General features: G+C 46.2%; 2 protein-coding genes across 6 annotated transcripts in view; both read right to left on the bottom strand.

The window, feature by feature from the left end:
• The window catches only part of UPF3A (UPF3A regulator of nonsense mediated mRNA decay), a 26,718-nt gene extending 12,245 nt beyond the window's left edge, over positions 1-14,473 (bottom strand). For 3 of the 5 annotated variants that reach the window (XR_009595178.1, XM_015098281.4, XM_060394253.1), the window contains exons 1-6: positions 9,854-10,115; positions 7,756-7,862; positions 6,042-6,148; positions 4,752-4,850; positions 4,523-4,633; positions 38-93 (exon numbers count right to left, since the gene is read on the bottom strand). Coding sequence is in view for 4 of the 5 variants with exons in the window: in XM_015098281.4 (XP_014953767.2) it covers positions 38-93; positions 4,523-4,633; positions 4,752-4,850; positions 6,042-6,148; positions 7,756-7,862; positions 9,854-10,057 (684 nt within the window). In the remaining variant the exon portion in view is untranslated. Of the gene's footprint in view, positions 1-37; positions 94-4,522; positions 4,634-4,751; positions 4,851-6,041; positions 6,149-7,755; positions 7,863-9,853; positions 10,116-12,251; positions 12,682-14,359 lie in introns of those variants that run through there. The other 2 variants (XM_060394252.1, XM_042255117.2) reach the window with 2 other exon arrangements.
• CDC16 (cell division cycle 16) overlaps positions 12,804-16,291 on the bottom strand; it is a 30,338-nt gene continuing 26,850 nt past the window's right edge. The window contains exon 18 of the mRNA XM_015098280.4: positions 12,804-16,291. Within this exon, the coding sequence (XP_014953766.1) occupies positions 16,032-16,291 (260 nt within the window). The 3' untranslated portion in view covers positions 12,804-16,031.

The raw sequence follows: 16,291 nt of genomic DNA, 5'->3' as shown, positions 1-16,291 counted from the left end.
ACAAGAAGGCTATTCACAGGTAAAAAGCCAGACCTACCTGCTTCTCTAATTTTCTGTTTTTAATATATTCCAAGAGAGGTGTGGTTCTTCTAGCTAAAATTAAAAAATGTCAATGTAGTATTTAACTGTAAAGTAAGATTTCCCTATTTTAAATACTTGCTGTCAATTCAACCTTTAAAACAAGGGAAGAATATATAATTTTAAAATTTACATAAGCATTCATTTCATCTGGGGGAATTCTTACTCTATCCGTATAAAGTCAAGTAATTTGGAGCTACTGACAGTTTTATACATACTAGGCATTTAATTTCTTATTCCTAAAGGAGTCTTATATATTACCTGAAAATGATATAAAAGCAAAAAAGCAAAATGAATACATTAAACTTCCCAAATATTCTATTTATATACAGACGGCCCTCACATCCATCAGTTCTGCATCTGCAGATTCAACCGTGTATCAAAAATATTTGGGAAAAAATTTACAAAAAGTTCTAAAAAGCAAAACTTTGAATTTGTGACTCGGTGGCAACTATCACAGCATTTACAGTGTATCAGGTATTATAAGTAATCCAGACATGACTTAAAGTATACAGCAGGATGTGTGCAAGCTGTATGCAAATATAACACAATTTTATAGAGGGGACTTAAGCACCCACAGATTTTGGTATCCACGGGGTGGGGGTAGGGCTGGAAATGAGTGAGGACTCTGCTCTGCACTGTGGAGGTTCTGGACTTGTCAGCTGCTGCAGGGCTGAGACCTACAGGGGAACGGGTGGTAGTGGGGTGAGGGGGGTTGATATGAAGACTCCACCTGCCTTCCCTCCTTCACTATAAACACCTGCCTTGTTTCCACAGAGGCCTGATATGATGGGTAAGTGACACCTGTATAAGAAAGCACTCTGCATGCTCAGCTGCACAGTCATGTCTGACTCTTTGCCACCCCATGAACCGTGCAGCCCATCAGACTCCTCTATCCATGGGGTTTTTCAGGCAAGAATACTAGAGTGGGTTGCCATCTCCTCCTCCAGGGGATCTTCCTGACCCAGGGATCAAACCTGCATCTCCTGCATTCCAGGTGAATTCTTTACCACTGAACCATCAGAGAAGCCTCAGAGAAAGTGCTTTACAAACTGTGAAGGTGCGTCCTTACTAAAGAGAACACGCAGGACTATGTAGCCCTGATCCAGCCTACAGTAGAACAGTCCCCACTCACTAGGCTCGGCCACAGCCACCCATGAGGAAGCAAGTCCCATGGCTGCTCAGTCTCAGAGCTGGGACCTGGGCCCAGGCCTGTCTGCTCTGAAGACTCTGACAGGCCAGCACTGAGCTGCAGCTTTAGAGCGAACTGACACATGCGCACAGCTCACACAGCTCAGACTTGAGCCACGAATCCACGAAAGGTGAGACTCTAAGGAAAGAAAGTGGCATTTGCCATGAACTGCCTGATTAAGTTCACATCTAAATGGGCAGAAACAGAAATCACAGGAACAAAGTTCTACAGGCTCCTATGGGCTTGTGGAGTCTAAGTCACATTTATTCACTTAGTAAATAGTCACGCTGCATCTCCTATGCAGCAAACACTGGGCAAGTGCTGAGAACGTAGAAGACAACTGGTCTCTCCTCTGCAAGAGGATGGCTGGACTCTGCGGGACTGTGTGTGTGAGTGTTGAGTGTGAGTGTGTGTGTGTGGTGTGTGTGTGTGTGTGTATGAGTGTGTGTGGTATGTCAGTATGTGTGTATGTGTGTGGTGTGTGAATGTGTGTGGTGTGTGTGTGTGGTGTGTGTGTGTGTGCGTGGTGTGTGTCAGTGTGGTGTGTCAGTGTGTGTGTGTGGTGTGTGTGTGTGGTGTGTGTGTGTGGTGTGTGTGGGGGTGTGTGTGGTGTGTGTGTGTGTGGTATGTGTGTGCATGTGTGTGTGGTGTGGGGTGTGTGTGTGTGGTGTGTGTCTATGGTGTGTGTGGTGTGTGTGTGGTATGTGTGTGTGTGTATGGTGTGTCTGTGTGTGTGGTGTGTGTGTGGTGTGTGTGTGTGGTGTGTGTGGTGTGTGTGTCAGTGTGTGTGTGGTGTGTGTGTGTGGTGTGTCAGTATGAGTATGTGTGTGTGGTGTGTCAGTATGAGTGTGTGGTGTATCAGTGTGTGTGTGTGTATGTCTGTATGGTGTGTGTGGTGTGTGTGTGGTGTGTGTGTGGTGTGTGTGAGTGTGGTGTGTGTGTGTATGGTGTGTCTGTGTGGTGTGTCTGTGTGGTGTGTGTGCGTGTCAGTGTGTGCATGGTGTGTGTGGTGTGTATGAGTGTGTATGTGTAGTGTCAGTGTAGTGTGTGTGTGTGGTGTGTGTGTGTCAGTGTGTGTGGTGTGAGTGTGTGTGTATGGTGTGTACGGTGTGTGTGGTGTGTGTATGGTTTGTGTGTGTGGTGTGTGTGTGTCAGTGTGTGTGTGTGGTGTGTGTGTGGTGTGAGTGTGTATGGTGTGTCTGTGTGGTGTGTCTGTGTGTGTGATGTGTATGTGTCAGTGTGTGTGTACGGTGTGTGTGGTGTGTGTGTGGTGTGTCTGTGTGTGTGGTGTGAGTGTGTGTGTATGGTGTGTCTGTGTGGTGTGTCTGCGTGTGTGGTGTGTGTCAGTGTATGTGTGGTGTGTCAGTGTGAGTGTGTGTGTGGTGTGTGTGTGGTGTGTATGGGTCTGTGTGTGTGTGGTGTGTGTGTGTGGTGTGTATCTGTGTGTGTGGTGTGTGTGTGACCAGCAGGTGGATATCCAACTGCCCAGAAGAAAAGCTCCTGCACAAGGGTGCAGAAGAAGCAGCAGGAAAGAGATGGGAGGGGAGGAAGCTGAGTCCTGCACATAATTTCTAGCTTGTTGCCTTGTTTAGCTCTTCTTAAAATCACTATGTTCTACAGCAAAGCTGCAATCTCCCCTCAACACCGCTTCTCCTCCGCCTCAGTCAAGGCGCCGTAAGCCGCTGGCCTGCTCAGGTTGAGCACCTGGAGGCCACAACCCCTTCTGCTGTCTCATCCCCACACCCAGTGCTCAGCCAGTCCTGTCAGTTCCTCCAGAACTCTGCAGGGCTCACCCAGCCCCCTCCCCAAGGACAGCAGAGCCTCTAGGCAGAGTCTTCCGCAGCAGCCAGAGTGATGGGGAAAAATAAATCAGACTGGGTCACCCCCTCGATGGGCTCCAGCCCGTTACGCGACAGCCCGGGCTCTCCAGCAACTCTGCCTCTTGCCCACCGTGTCCAACCGCGCAGGCCCAGGGCGCCAGCCTCCAGCTCCCTCCTTCCATCTCTTGGCTCCGCTGGACTTGGCTCAAATATAGTCCCAGAGGGGCCTCTCTCTCTACCTCAACATCCTACTCCATCATACCCGTGGCACTTCTCACAAGAGATGTTTGGGCTTAAGCGTTTCTGCTTGTGTTTCCTCCAGTCACCCCAGCAGGAGGGCAGCTACAGAGAGCGGAAGCGTTGTGTCCTGTTCTCATGCTGCCCCCGACCCAGACTCAGAATCGATACCCAGTCAACATGAGCTAAGCACATCTCCATAAATACTTTAGCGATTAAAGATCCTTCCAGCCACACATTAAATCACCTTCTGTAAAATATAAAACTTCATCATTAGACTAATGAAGAATGTTTCAACACTGTTAACGTTTCTCACTAATTAATGCAACACACCTTTACCAAACACCTAACTTGCCCAAGCAATGCATTATATGCTGAGACTACAAAGACAAAAATACCATTCTGTTGCGGGGGTGGGGAGCAGGGAAGCAGAATGAGAGGAGAATTACTGTAGAGGAGAGAACAAAGAAGATAAAGCCTGACAGTGTAGCTGTTCTGTCTCGTGAGTCTTAGTGGATGAGCAGGAGGCAGGCATGGGAGGGGAGGGCAGGGGAGTGTTAGGCAGGAGGTGAGAAAGGAGATACTACACGTGTTTGGGAGTGACAAGCAGGTTGCCTGATAGAGAAAGGAGTTTCATGTCTACCCTTAATCTTCAGGCAGATTGCTACTAGGATACAGCCATTCCCAAAATAGATCACTTGTGGGAAGAAGGCTGAAGGCCTGATTCAAACCAGACTCGGCACTCTGGCTGGGCTTATCCACACATCTCACTTGCTCAGAGGCAGTGACAGTTTTTGAATGATGGCAAGATGACATCACACTTAAGCAAAGCATCTCATTACCGTGGCTGCTCTTTGCAAAGATAGCTGGCTTCAGCTCTGAGACATAAGCTTCCCTGATGCAGCCCAGCACACAGCACTCAAATGTCTTCTCAGCTGCCAATTCAGAGCATCAGCACTTTGAAGCAGAATGACCGTAGCTGAAAACTCAGGTGTTCTCTCTCCACCAACAGATAATCAGAAATATTATCCCCATTAGCCATGTTGACATCCTTTTCCTTCTGTCAAAACTGGGAAACACTCTACATTTCTGCCAAGCCTGTCACATGCGTCCATTTTTATAATAATCAAGAAAAAGAATAATATACTCTATAAATACATATCTCAGTAAAGAGAAAAAAATGAGCAAAACAGACCAATAAGTTCTCGTGTCTTTGCCTCTATGTCTCCCAGAAGAGTTTCAGGACTGACACTAGTTTTCTCCTCCTCCACACAGTAAGTTTCCAAAAATTTCTTGTACTCCGGGTCTGTAAATTAGAACAGAAAAACAGGAATGTATTGCTTCCCGTGCATGGGAAAGACTTATACTTGACCAATGTGCCTAATTTCGCAGCTTCACCGTCCGCTACTTGAAGAAAGGCTCACCGTCGTCAATGCTTCCCGTCTTGGCATCTTTCTTCTTTAGCTTCTTCTTGGCTATCTTCTGGAATGGAGCAAATTCTACCACTGCAGGATATTCCAGCCCTTCAACAGGAAACAAATTACAAAAGCCATTCTGAAATTCTACTGTATTCATTTTGAAACACTAATCTAGCTTACTTAAGCATTGAGCATAGCACTGATAATGTTACTATTTAAACTATAATTTAATTTTACTTTCAAATAACAGTAATCTTAGCACATCAAGCTCCAGATTCAAACAAAGAATTAGCAATTATTTACTAAATAAACTAATTTCTTATATTGTAGTTGTGGTTACATGACTGGATATATTCAAAATTCATTAAACTATATACCTTAAAGTGGTACTTTTTAACCATATGTAACTTATACCTCAATAAACCTCTTCACCCTCCCACCAAAGAGCTTATCTTGGAACACCTTCAAATAGCTTTCCTAGTCACAGCTCACATTTTCTAATTTTAAAGATTAATTCAATGATCAATCTGTTATATGAATCTGAGGAAGTGACATAGTAAGAGACACTTATTTAAAAAGGGGGTCTCAAAGGATGCACATGATATTCAGGTAAGATTTGCTTCATAAAGAAAATTCAGGATGGAAGTAACTTTAAACTAATTTTGTTTTATATTGGGGTGGGGACAGACAGAAAAGCTTACTAAGAAAATCTGCTTAATCAAGAGATGAAACACTTCTACCTTGGTACCAACCCCTTTAGCCACTTCTATATTCGTCAGATGACTGGTATTTTAACTCTCATGTATCTGCAAGACACTTTTCTATATTTGCCTTATACTCAACTATGCAGAATAAAGTCAAGAACCAGCAGAAGAGCAGGGCTTCAGACAGACAGGGACAATGTCTGATTCACTTTTCATGCTGTGTCCATAATGCCTAGTACATAGCACTAGGCTAAAACAATTTAGGTTGCATAAAAAAATGAATTTTACTTATCCAGAAAAATTCTACATAAAATAGTAAAGTTTACCTATCCAGAAAAGTCATTATGAGAAAAATTTCACTGTCCAATGATAATTCCTAAGTAGGTTGTCTACACAAAATTGCTAAAATTCTTTGGTTTATATATAATTTTAATTTTCAACATAAGCTCATAATCACAGTAACATAATCAAAGTTTAAGAAGTTATTTTAGATTAGCATCTATGGATTTGATTAAAACTCACAAACATCTAGCAAAACTTAATTACTGTACCCAGAAATTATAATGAAGAGTTTAAAAGCCAATGACCCAACCTTTACTATCAATGAAGATATATCCATCAAAACGATCTCTAAAAAGAAGGATGTCATCTGGATTTCTAAAGTTAATGTATGCTCTTGAGTAGAGATGAGGGTAAAGACTGAAAGAAGAGACAACAATGAAAATCGTAAAAAACTTAAGACCAAAACAACTTAGGACTTATTTCAATTTTTTTTTTCTTTTCTGGATACAACAAACTATTTCAGATAAAACCTTTATGCCAAAGAATCACTTCTCAGTTTATTACAATAATCTGGGTACTCTTCATCAAAAAAATCCAAACAAAACATTAGCTGAGATTTTTTTTTTAAAGATTTTGGAGATATTTTAGGTTGGTCTCTCTACTGCACAGAGCCAGGGTTAAAATGCTGGTTCTCAGACGCAGGAAATCAAAGGCCAGGTTATTCAGAGACCATTCCTAATCATACATCACGACTGCAACACAACCCAGTCATGATTCATTCAGAGAAAATGTCACATTGTAAAGAGACCTCTTACAGATTCAAAGAGCATGTTTAGGTTGTCTTAAGAGAGTATTTGCTATAGCATGCAGCATGGGAGATACAGAACTAACCCTTTCTCCTCTGTCTCACAGTTACCAATGTCCTTCAGAGGCAGGAACTTTCAGCCCCATTTCATGGATGAGAACACTAGAACACTAAGGTTCGGAGAAATCAGGTATCTGCTGAGGGAGCAGTTGGTAAAAAGGTGGGGCTGGGATTCCAATCTGAGTCACTCCGAGTCCAGCGCCTGACCTCCTTTAACTGTAGTCATTTGAAAAAATGTTTATGTTGGTTTTTTAGAAAAACACAAATCTATATTTACCTGTGAAACTTTTCTCTGACTAAACTGACAGTTTTTACCAAAAGGTATTTATTCAAAAGGAAAGTATGTATGACCGCTATAAATGAGAGCTCATGACATTGGAGAGAAAAGTAACACAGATAATGTGAAATCACCAAGAAATCCCATAGTGAAATTCACTGAATTCTAGCTGATCTGTCCCCCTGTTGGGCTAACTTGAGGTCTGCTCTTTCTAATAAAGAGTAGATCCTGAACTGTTAAAGCATCGACAGAAACATCTTACTACCAAGCTGCAAAAGAGAACAGAAAGAGACATAACTTAGCAGAGGTGGGCTGGAAGTAAGGGTGTCAGTTCTGGAAGGGACACTGGGGTCTGAGTTACATGGGTGTGCTCACTTGTTAAAACTCATTAGCTTATATATCTCATTTATTTGTTTTTCTTTCTTATATTTTAATACAACTTACTTCATATAAAAGGTAATATTAAATAATGTTTAGTGATATCCAAAACAAAATTAAGTAATATGGTGTTAGACTGCTTTTCTTTTTAGACTATGTTGATGCTATGGAGATACGTAAATCATTTTAAGGGAATTCAGTAATTCGACTAGGTGGAAATAACTTGAAGAAATAATGATCTGCGCTGATTTCTGCATACGTGTGAGAAAGAAGTTGAAACAGAGATGGCTTCTATTATCTATATTACTTTACCATCCAACGACAGTGCCTCTCTCTCTCTCTCTTTTTTTTTTTATCCCTTTTCTTGGCCCCACGGCACAGCCTGTGGGATCTTAGTGCCCCATTCAAGGGTTAAATCGGGCAGGCAGTGAAAGCTCGGAGTCCTATCCCCGGACCACCGGTGAGTTCCCGCTCGGCCTCCTAAGGCTGGTGAGGCCTTCTCACCTGACATCAGCAGTGAAGAACTCGAAGTAGTCGTGTGCAGGCAGTGGGTGCAGCTGCTGTTCCAGCTGCTCCTTGGTGAGGCTGGGCGGAAGCCGCCGGATGACCACCTGGTGAGAGAGGTCGCTGGTTGGATTCATTAGAACCTCATTCAGTTCAGTTCAGTTCAGCCGCTCAGTTGTGTCCGACTCTTTGCAACCCCATGAATCGCAGCACACCAGGCCTCCCTGTCCATCACCAACTCCCAGAGTTCACTCAGACTCATGTCCATCAAGTCGGTGATGCCATCCAGCCATCTCATCCTCTGTCAGCCCCTTCTCCTCCTGCCCCCAATCCCTCCCAGCATCAGAGTCTTTTCCAATGAGTCAGCTCTTCGCGTGAGGTGGCCAAAGTACTGGAGTTTCAGCTTTAGCATCATTCCTTCCAAAGAAACCCCAGGGCTGATTTCCTTCAGAATGGACTGGTTGGATCTCCTTGCAGTCCAAGGGACTCCCAAGAGTCTTCTCCAACACCACAGTTCAAAAGCATCCATTCTTAGGCGCTCAGCCTTCTTCACAGTCTAACTCTCACATCCATACATGACCACTGGAAAAACCAGAGCCTTGACTAGATGGACCTTAGTTGGCAAAATAATGTCTCTGCTTTTGAATATGCTGTCTAGGTTGGTCATAACTTTCCTTCCAAGGAGTAAGCATCTTTTAATTTCATGGCTGCAATCAACCATCTGCAGTGATTTTGGAGACCAAAAAAAATAAAGTCTGACACTGTTTCCACTGTTTCCCATCTATTTCCCATGAAGTGATGGGACCGGATGCCATGATCTTCGGTTTCTGGATGTTGAGCTTAAAGCCAACTTTTCACTCTCCACTTTCACTTTCATCAACAGGCTTTTTAGCTCTTCACTTTCTGCCATAAGGGTGGTGTCATCTGCATATCTGGGACACCACTTAGCAACTAAACAACAACCCACATCCCAGTCACCCCGTTTCTGCTCGGAATATCCAGCTCGGAGTATTTTAGGATATCATGGTTGTGAGAGGTGGACCGTAAAGAAGGCAGAACACCAAAGAATTGATGCCTTCCAACTGTGGTGCTGGAGAAGACTTCTGAGAAAGCCTTGGCCAACAAGGAGATCAAAGCAGTCAATCTTAAGGGAGATCAAACCCTGACTATTCACTAGAAGGACTGAAGCTGAAGCTCCTGTATTGTGGTCATCTGCTGCGAACACACGACTCATTGGAAAAGTCCCTGATGCTGGGAAAGATTGAGAGCAGGAGAAGAGGGCGTCAGAGGATGAGACAGACGGCTGCACAGCTTCACCGCTGCAATGAACATGAACTTGGGCAAACTCCGGAATATGGTGAGGGACAGGGAGGCCTGCCATGCTGCAGTCCATGCGGCGGCAGAGGCGGGCACGACTGGGCGACTGAACAACAACTTTCCTAAACTGCGTGAAATACGCGCACGGAGAACAAGGCTGTCAAGAGGGTAAGGAGGGCTCGATAGTCTAAAAGGGATCGGTGAGGTCAAAAACGGCTGCGGACAGTAGCACTTCCCCAGGCAATGGTCATTAAAGCCAGACAGCCAGCCGCCCGCACTGCGGCCCACGCGCTCAATACGACGCGGCCGGGCCTCCGCAGGCGGCTCCCCTCGGCGAGGAAAGCTACTACTGTGCGGCACTGGCGGGCCCCAGCGTCCCAGCCTCGCCGGGAAACACCCACAGGCTGAACTGACTTTTCTTCCTCCAGAGTCAGAAAAGTCTGAAAGTCGCTCGGTCTCGTCCGACTCTTTGTGACCCCATGGACTGCGCAGTCCATGGAATTCTCCAGGTCGGAACACTAGAGTGGGGAGCCGTTCCCGGCGCCAGAGGATCTTCCCGACCCAGGGATCGAACCCGGCTCTCCCGCACCGCGGGCGGAACCTCTGCCCGCTGAGCCACCGGGGGGGCCCAAGCGCGCTGCAGCGGGCAGCCAGTCGCTTCCTCGCCGGCCAGACGCCGCTGTCCGCGGTGCTGGAGAGCCAGCGGCCCCGCCCCCGCCCCTCAGGGCAGTCTACTCTCGCGAGGCTTGCCGGCCCCGCACCGCCCCCGCACCGCCCTCACTTTGCTCAGGACCGTCCTCTTTTCCTCGCGAGGTTTGCCTGCGCCGCTCCCACAGCCGGAGGCGGCGGCCAGCGGCGCTTCGGCCTCCCGCCGCGGAGACTCCCGGCGGAACTGACTTTCTGCGGATGATGGTTTCTCCCTCCCGCTCGGACCCCGCGTAGCAACGGCCACACCGGGGCCCCCGGCTCCATCCTCCGAGCGCATCCGTACCCAACGCGGCGCTGCCGCCGCTTCCCGTCAGAGCGGAAACCTCGCGAGATCTGGGCCGCCCCCACCGTTGTGAGGCCGCAAGTCCCCTCCCCCGCCCCGGGCCGCCGGCGCCGGAGACGCGGGCGCGGGAGGGGCGCGCGCCGCCCAGGGGCGGACCCGAGCTGCGCAGGGCGCGCCGTGGGCCTGGAGCCGCGGTTAGCGGGAAATTCGGGGCGCGAGCTTAGCCTCAGTAGGAGCTCTGAGCTGGGCGGGGCGAGGCGAGGCGGAATGTCTCCCGCGGAGAAGAAGCGTCCCAGGAGAATTACACAGGCGCACTTGACAGTGTTCTGTTTCGTGTGCTCAATCGTATCCGACTCTGCCACCCCGTGACTGTTCCCCGCCAGGCTCCTCCATGTGATTTTTTCAGGCAAGAGTACCGGAGCGGGTTTCCATTTCCTACTCCAGGGGATCTTCCCGACCCAGGGATCCAGCCTGCAGTCTGCATTTACAGGTGGATTCTTCACCACTGTGCCACGTGTTGACAGCCTTTTATTCTTTCCCAAGGAAATCTGAACGTTTCGTCAGAGAATAGCAGTTACATTTAAGAAAAAGCAAGGAAATGACAGCAAAAATCAGCACATGGCTTTCCCCTACGAAGTAGGAGGCATGCCCCATGCCCCAGAGTTAAGAGAAGAAATTGGCCGCAAAGTTTCATTTCACCTGCCCTTAGTGTTCAGGTGTCAGTGACTAGAGTAACTCAGACGCTCAGCACTCACAAAACAGGGCCTTAATGTTTCCAATATAATCTTCACTCATTTTTTGAAGCGCTCAATGGGACAGCAACCATGTTTTCCTTTTACAAACATGCAGGCAGAAGTACTTTTGGTTAGAATAATTCACATACAGGTTGATTTTTAAGTGTCATGCCTTTTCATATTTTCATGTTGACTATATTTTTCATTCATAGCACCTTCCGAGTACTTCAAGTACAAACGAGAATGGAGTAACTGAGGCATTAAGAGATGAGGGGAGTCGCTGGCAGCCACTGGGAGTAACTCAGTTTTAACTCGATCCATCTTAACTTTATCCAGGTTTAACTCAATCCAGTCTTTTATCTCTGAACCACTCGCTACCTATGGACAAACTCGAAATGTGTCGTTTTATTTATTTTTGGTCGGGTGGGGCTTTCCTGTGCACAGAGGGTTACCAGCTCCAGGCTTCAGCAGTTGCAGCTCCCTGGCTCTAGAGCACCAGCTTAGTTGCCCCGTGGCCTGTGGGATCTTCCAGGGCCCGGCATCAAACTGGTGCCCCTGCATTCTTAACCACTGCAGCACCAGGGAAGCCCAGAAATGTGTCACTTTAAATGAGCTAAAAAACTGAAAGAAAAAAAAGTTCCAAAACCAAGTTCTCAAAAACCCCAGAAAGGGGGCAAGGAGTCATTTTCATTATTTCATAAAGTCTAAAGGAATCCTATGTGTGTACATGTATGTGCACACATGTACACATGTGTGGATGTGAGAGCTGGACTATAAACACAGCTGAGCACTGAAGAATTGGTGCTTTTGAACTGTGGTGTTGGAGAAGACTCTTGAGAGTCCCTTGGACTGCAGGGAGATCCAGCCAGTCCATCCTAAAGGAAATCAGTCCTGAATATTCATTGGAAGGACTGATGCTGAAGCTGAAACTCCAATACTTTGGCTACCTGATGTGAAGAACTGACTCACTGGAAAAGACGCTGATGCTGGCAAAGATTGAAGGTGGGAGAAGGGGACAACAAAGGATGAGATGGTTGGATGGCATCACTGACTCAATGGACATGAGTTTGAGCAAGTTTCAGGAGCTGGTGATGGACAGGGAAACCTGGCACGCTACAGTCCATAGGGTTGCAAAGAGTTGGACACGACCAAGCAACTGAACTGAACTGAAAGGAATCCTATGATGAAGTTGCACACGCTAGATCAACAGTTTCCTTGTCTGTCTCCAATCAACTCTGTATTGAAAGCCTAGTTATGCTGATCAAAAGCTTTTATTGTGACGAAGACAGTGAAAGCTGCTTAGTCGTGTCTGATTCTTTGCGACCCCATGGGTGATACAGTCCATGCAATTCTCCAGGCCAGAATACTGGAGTGGTAGCCTTTCCCTTCTCCAGGGGATTTTCCCAACCCAGTGATCAAACCCAGGTCTCCCACATTGCAGGCGGATTCTTTACCAGCTGAGCCACCAGGGAAGCCCAAGAATACTGGAGTGGGTAGCCTATCCCTTTCTCCATCGGATCTTCCCAACCCAGGAATCAAACCGGAGTCTCTTGCATTGCAGGCAAATTCTTTACCAACTGTGCTATGAGGGAAGCCAAGGAAAATGCAGTTGTCAGAGAAGAGAGTTAATTATACCCTGAGGGTAGAAGGTAGGGGCAGAACTCTAGAAGTCATGCTTGCATAAAGAAATTATTCTTACATAAAATTCCATAATACAAATTTCTAGACAGTGAATGATACACACTGGTGAAACCGCTTATGATTTTACACGAAAAGCACAGCTGAAAGAAAATCTAGCTTCCTACACATTACCGAGCATGTTTTGCTTAAAATACACACACAACTACATCCAAAACAACAGCAGTATTACGTCATCTCCCAATGCCAGAGAACCCAGCCCTAACTGAGCACGCCACCCGGGAACGTGGTCCTGGCCACAGGAAGGGTCGCATTTCACCCCGGAACACAGGCCTAACGGGTGAATGACAGCAGCTTAAAGCAACTGGTGACCACTGCACTCTTTATTTTTCCTCAAAGATGACAACATGGTCACTTTACAGTCGGCAGGAAGGCTGCCATTTTAGGGAACCATGCACTATTATGAAATACTAGAGATCTGAGTCGCCACAGGAAAGTGCTTGGCAGAACAACTGCACATCGCCTGTTTCGTGCTCTGACGCTTTCTGAAGAGTAGACACTGGTACTAAACTGCTGCTGATGTGCACAGCGGCTTAGTCGAATGTCTTGAAGCTCTTGTCTTAAAGAACTGTCAAGAGGTCATGGCTTAATAATGAGGTGTTCACTTTTCCAAAACACTAGAGCAATACCACCACATGCTCAGTGAAGAAACTAAATGAAGCGGTGTTGCCATCCAGTGGACAAAATAAATGTGCAGACAACACGACCCTATGGTGTAGAAAACTCTAAAAATCTAATACACACACACACAAATTATTAAAGCTGAGATACAAATTCAGGATACAAAGTCAACAAACAAAACTCAGTTATTTCTATACACTAGGAATGATACAATCCAAAAAGGAAACTAAGAAAACAATTCCATTCACAACAGTATTATAAAGAATAAAATAATTAGGAATAAATTTATCCAAGGAGGTGAAAGACAATGAAAACTGGAGAACATTCTTAGAAGACATTAAAGACAAATAAATGAAAGCTCATCCTGTGTTTATGGGATAGACATAACACTCAGTTAGATCCCTATCAAATTCCCAATGGCTTTTTTCCAGAAATGAATAAATAAAATCTAAAATTAATATGGAAATTCAAGGGACTATAATGGGCAAAACAACCCTGAAAAAGAATAAAGTTGTAAGACTCACTTTCCAATTCCAAAGCTCACTACAAGGCAACAGGTAACAGACCAGTGGTACGAGCATAAGGACATGCATGTGGGCCGATGGGATAGAATTCAGAGCCCAGAAATAATCCCTTACGTTTACCATCAGTTCAACCCCAACCCATCTTAAAGTGAGCGAAGTATCTGAACAGACATCTCTCCGCAGAGGATATACAAATGGCCAGTAAGCACAGGGTGCCTGACCAACATCGCTGGTCATTAGGGAAAGGCAAATCAACCAGAATGAAATATCACTTCCACCTACTATGGGAGCCAGAGTGAAAAAGCAACAGCAAAAAGCACTGGTGAGGCTGCGGAGAAACTGGAACCCTTGTGCAGCGGTGGTGGTAACGTGAACTGGCACAGGCACTGTGAGGCCAGCTGTCTCTCACCCACGGTATCATCACGTGACCCAGCAGTCCCACTCCTAGGCACACACCCAAAGGACAGAAAGCAGGGGCCCAGATAGACAAGCGCCCAGCCGCGTTCACAGCAGCGTTATTCACGGCAGGCAGAAGGTGGAGACGACCCGAGTATCCGTCAACAGATGGATGCAGAAAACATACACGCAATGGAATGTTGTTCAGCCGTAAAAAGGAACAAAGTTCTGACAAAAGCTACAGTATGGATAATCCTTGAAAATATTATGCTAGATTAAAAGAAAAAGACACAAAAGCACAAATATTCTATGATTCCACTTACATGAAATTATCGAGAATAGGCAACTCCAGAGACAGAAATCAGATGAGAGGTTACCAGGTGATGTTCAGCGCTGAGTCTCTCAGTGGTGTCTGACTCTTCGCGACCCCAGGCTCCTCTGTCCACGGAATAGTCCAGGCAAGAATACTGGAGTGGGTTGCCACTTCCTCCTCCAGGGGATCTTCCCAAACCAGGGATCAAACCCACGTTTCTTGCATCTCCTGCACTGGCAGGCAGGTTCTCTACCAGCAGCGCCACCTGGGAAGCCCAGGGGCTGAGGGAGAGACACGTGGGGAGTTACTGCTTAGTGGCCAAAGTTTCTGTTTATAGAGTGATGGAAAAAAGCTGGAAATAAATGCCAGTAATTATACATTTGAATAGAAGGACAACCTGCGCCCATATGCACACACTCTTTACAGAAAAAGGGGAAAGAAGCCGAGACCCCATACACTGACTGCTCCCTCCACCCAGTCCCTTTCCTGCATTAACGTGATGCCGCTGTTACCAAGAGCGACGCACTAGTGCTGACGAAGTCCACAGTTCACGCTACAGATGTTTTACCAACATAAAGGAAAATCCAGAAGGAAAAAACAAATGGACTGGGGCACGTGACAAGGACATGCAAGCCAAGCTGGGAGAGCGCCAACGGCCGAAGCTGGAACTGAAGCCACAAACGAGCAACGTCAGTACAGAACTACAGCCCGCAACAGAAAGGACGTTCACCCGAGTCAGCGCTGATGAGTACATGGGATCAATAAATAAAATGAATTAAAAAAAAGAATTTAAAATTAAACAAATAAAATGAATAAACAGAAGAAAACAGATGAAATCACCATCCACCTCAGGGGATGGCACTTAACTCAAACCCTGTGTCCAACGGAGGGCAGACTGCGCTTAACTATCTGTTTCTCAAGCGTGGAAAGGGGCAAGCGACGACTCCTCAGAGGGGAGACCCAGCAGACTCCAACGCCACCAGCGATCAGGGCGACACCCCCTGTAAGTCACGCTGACTCTGCGCACCAGACACGGGTGATGAGGAAGGCAGCTCACACCTCAAACCCAGCGCTCACCCAATCAAGAGAAGCACTTGAGACAAACCCAGACTGAGGGCAACTCTACAAACTATCTGACGGGTCCTCTCCAAAGCTGTCCAGGTCATGAAAGACAAGGCCTGAGACGTCGTCCCAGCCCAGGAGGTCTGACAGCCTAGGCCTCCCGAACGCAGATGTGGGAAGAGGACACTCCCAGGAAGCTGGTGAGATACAGGACGCCTGGAGTTTGGTTGCTGAAAACCAAGGTGGATTTCTGAGTCATGATGGAAGTCTCACAGTCACATGAGATGTTAACAATACGGGAACTGGGCGAGCACATATGGAAGCTCTTGGTACTATCTTTGTAGATTTTCTGAAAGTTCAAAATTAGCCCCAAATAAAAGTCTGCTGAAAAAAAGACGTGAGAGATGTTTCACCTTCTTTATTTCACTTTGCATTACTATTCTGTATATTCAGAAAACATCTGTTGCAAAAGTGTGCAATCCAATCTCTTAAGGCAAGTATCCATTCCTAAATGCAGAGGTGGGGTCTGGATGCATGTTGAGAAATTGGAAATGTTTAAGACAAGGATGAGAGGAAGCAGACTTACTCTAAGACAACGGGGAACTGAGACCAGTCTGGAATCATGTGCTGTGGTCCGACATAGACGTCTCTAACATCATGTCACTTTCGTTCATTTCAATTTCAAAGGTTTCTTCCAAGGAAGGTCTGGAATCTGGGGTTTTCCTTGAGGTTTCTAGTGGTGCAAGCCCTGCTTCTTCCACAGTCTGTTTTTCTACTTCAAATTCCCTGAAATCCCACGGAGGTGAAATAATGTTTTTTAATGTCTTCATTGTATGCACATCGAAATCGTAACATTTTAGTTTGTCTTTGATGTCTGCTC

The sequence above is a fragment of the Ovis aries genome, chromosome 10 (assembly GCF_016772045.2).
Source record: "Ovis aries strain OAR_USU_Benz2616 breed Rambouillet chromosome 10, ARS-UI_Ramb_v3.0, whole genome shotgun sequence".
Classification (NCBI taxonomy): Eukaryota; Metazoa; Chordata; class Mammalia; order Artiodactyla; family Bovidae; genus Ovis; species Ovis aries.
Note: the sequence above shows the minus strand (reverse complement) of the source record. Positions and strands in the feature narration are given on the sequence as shown.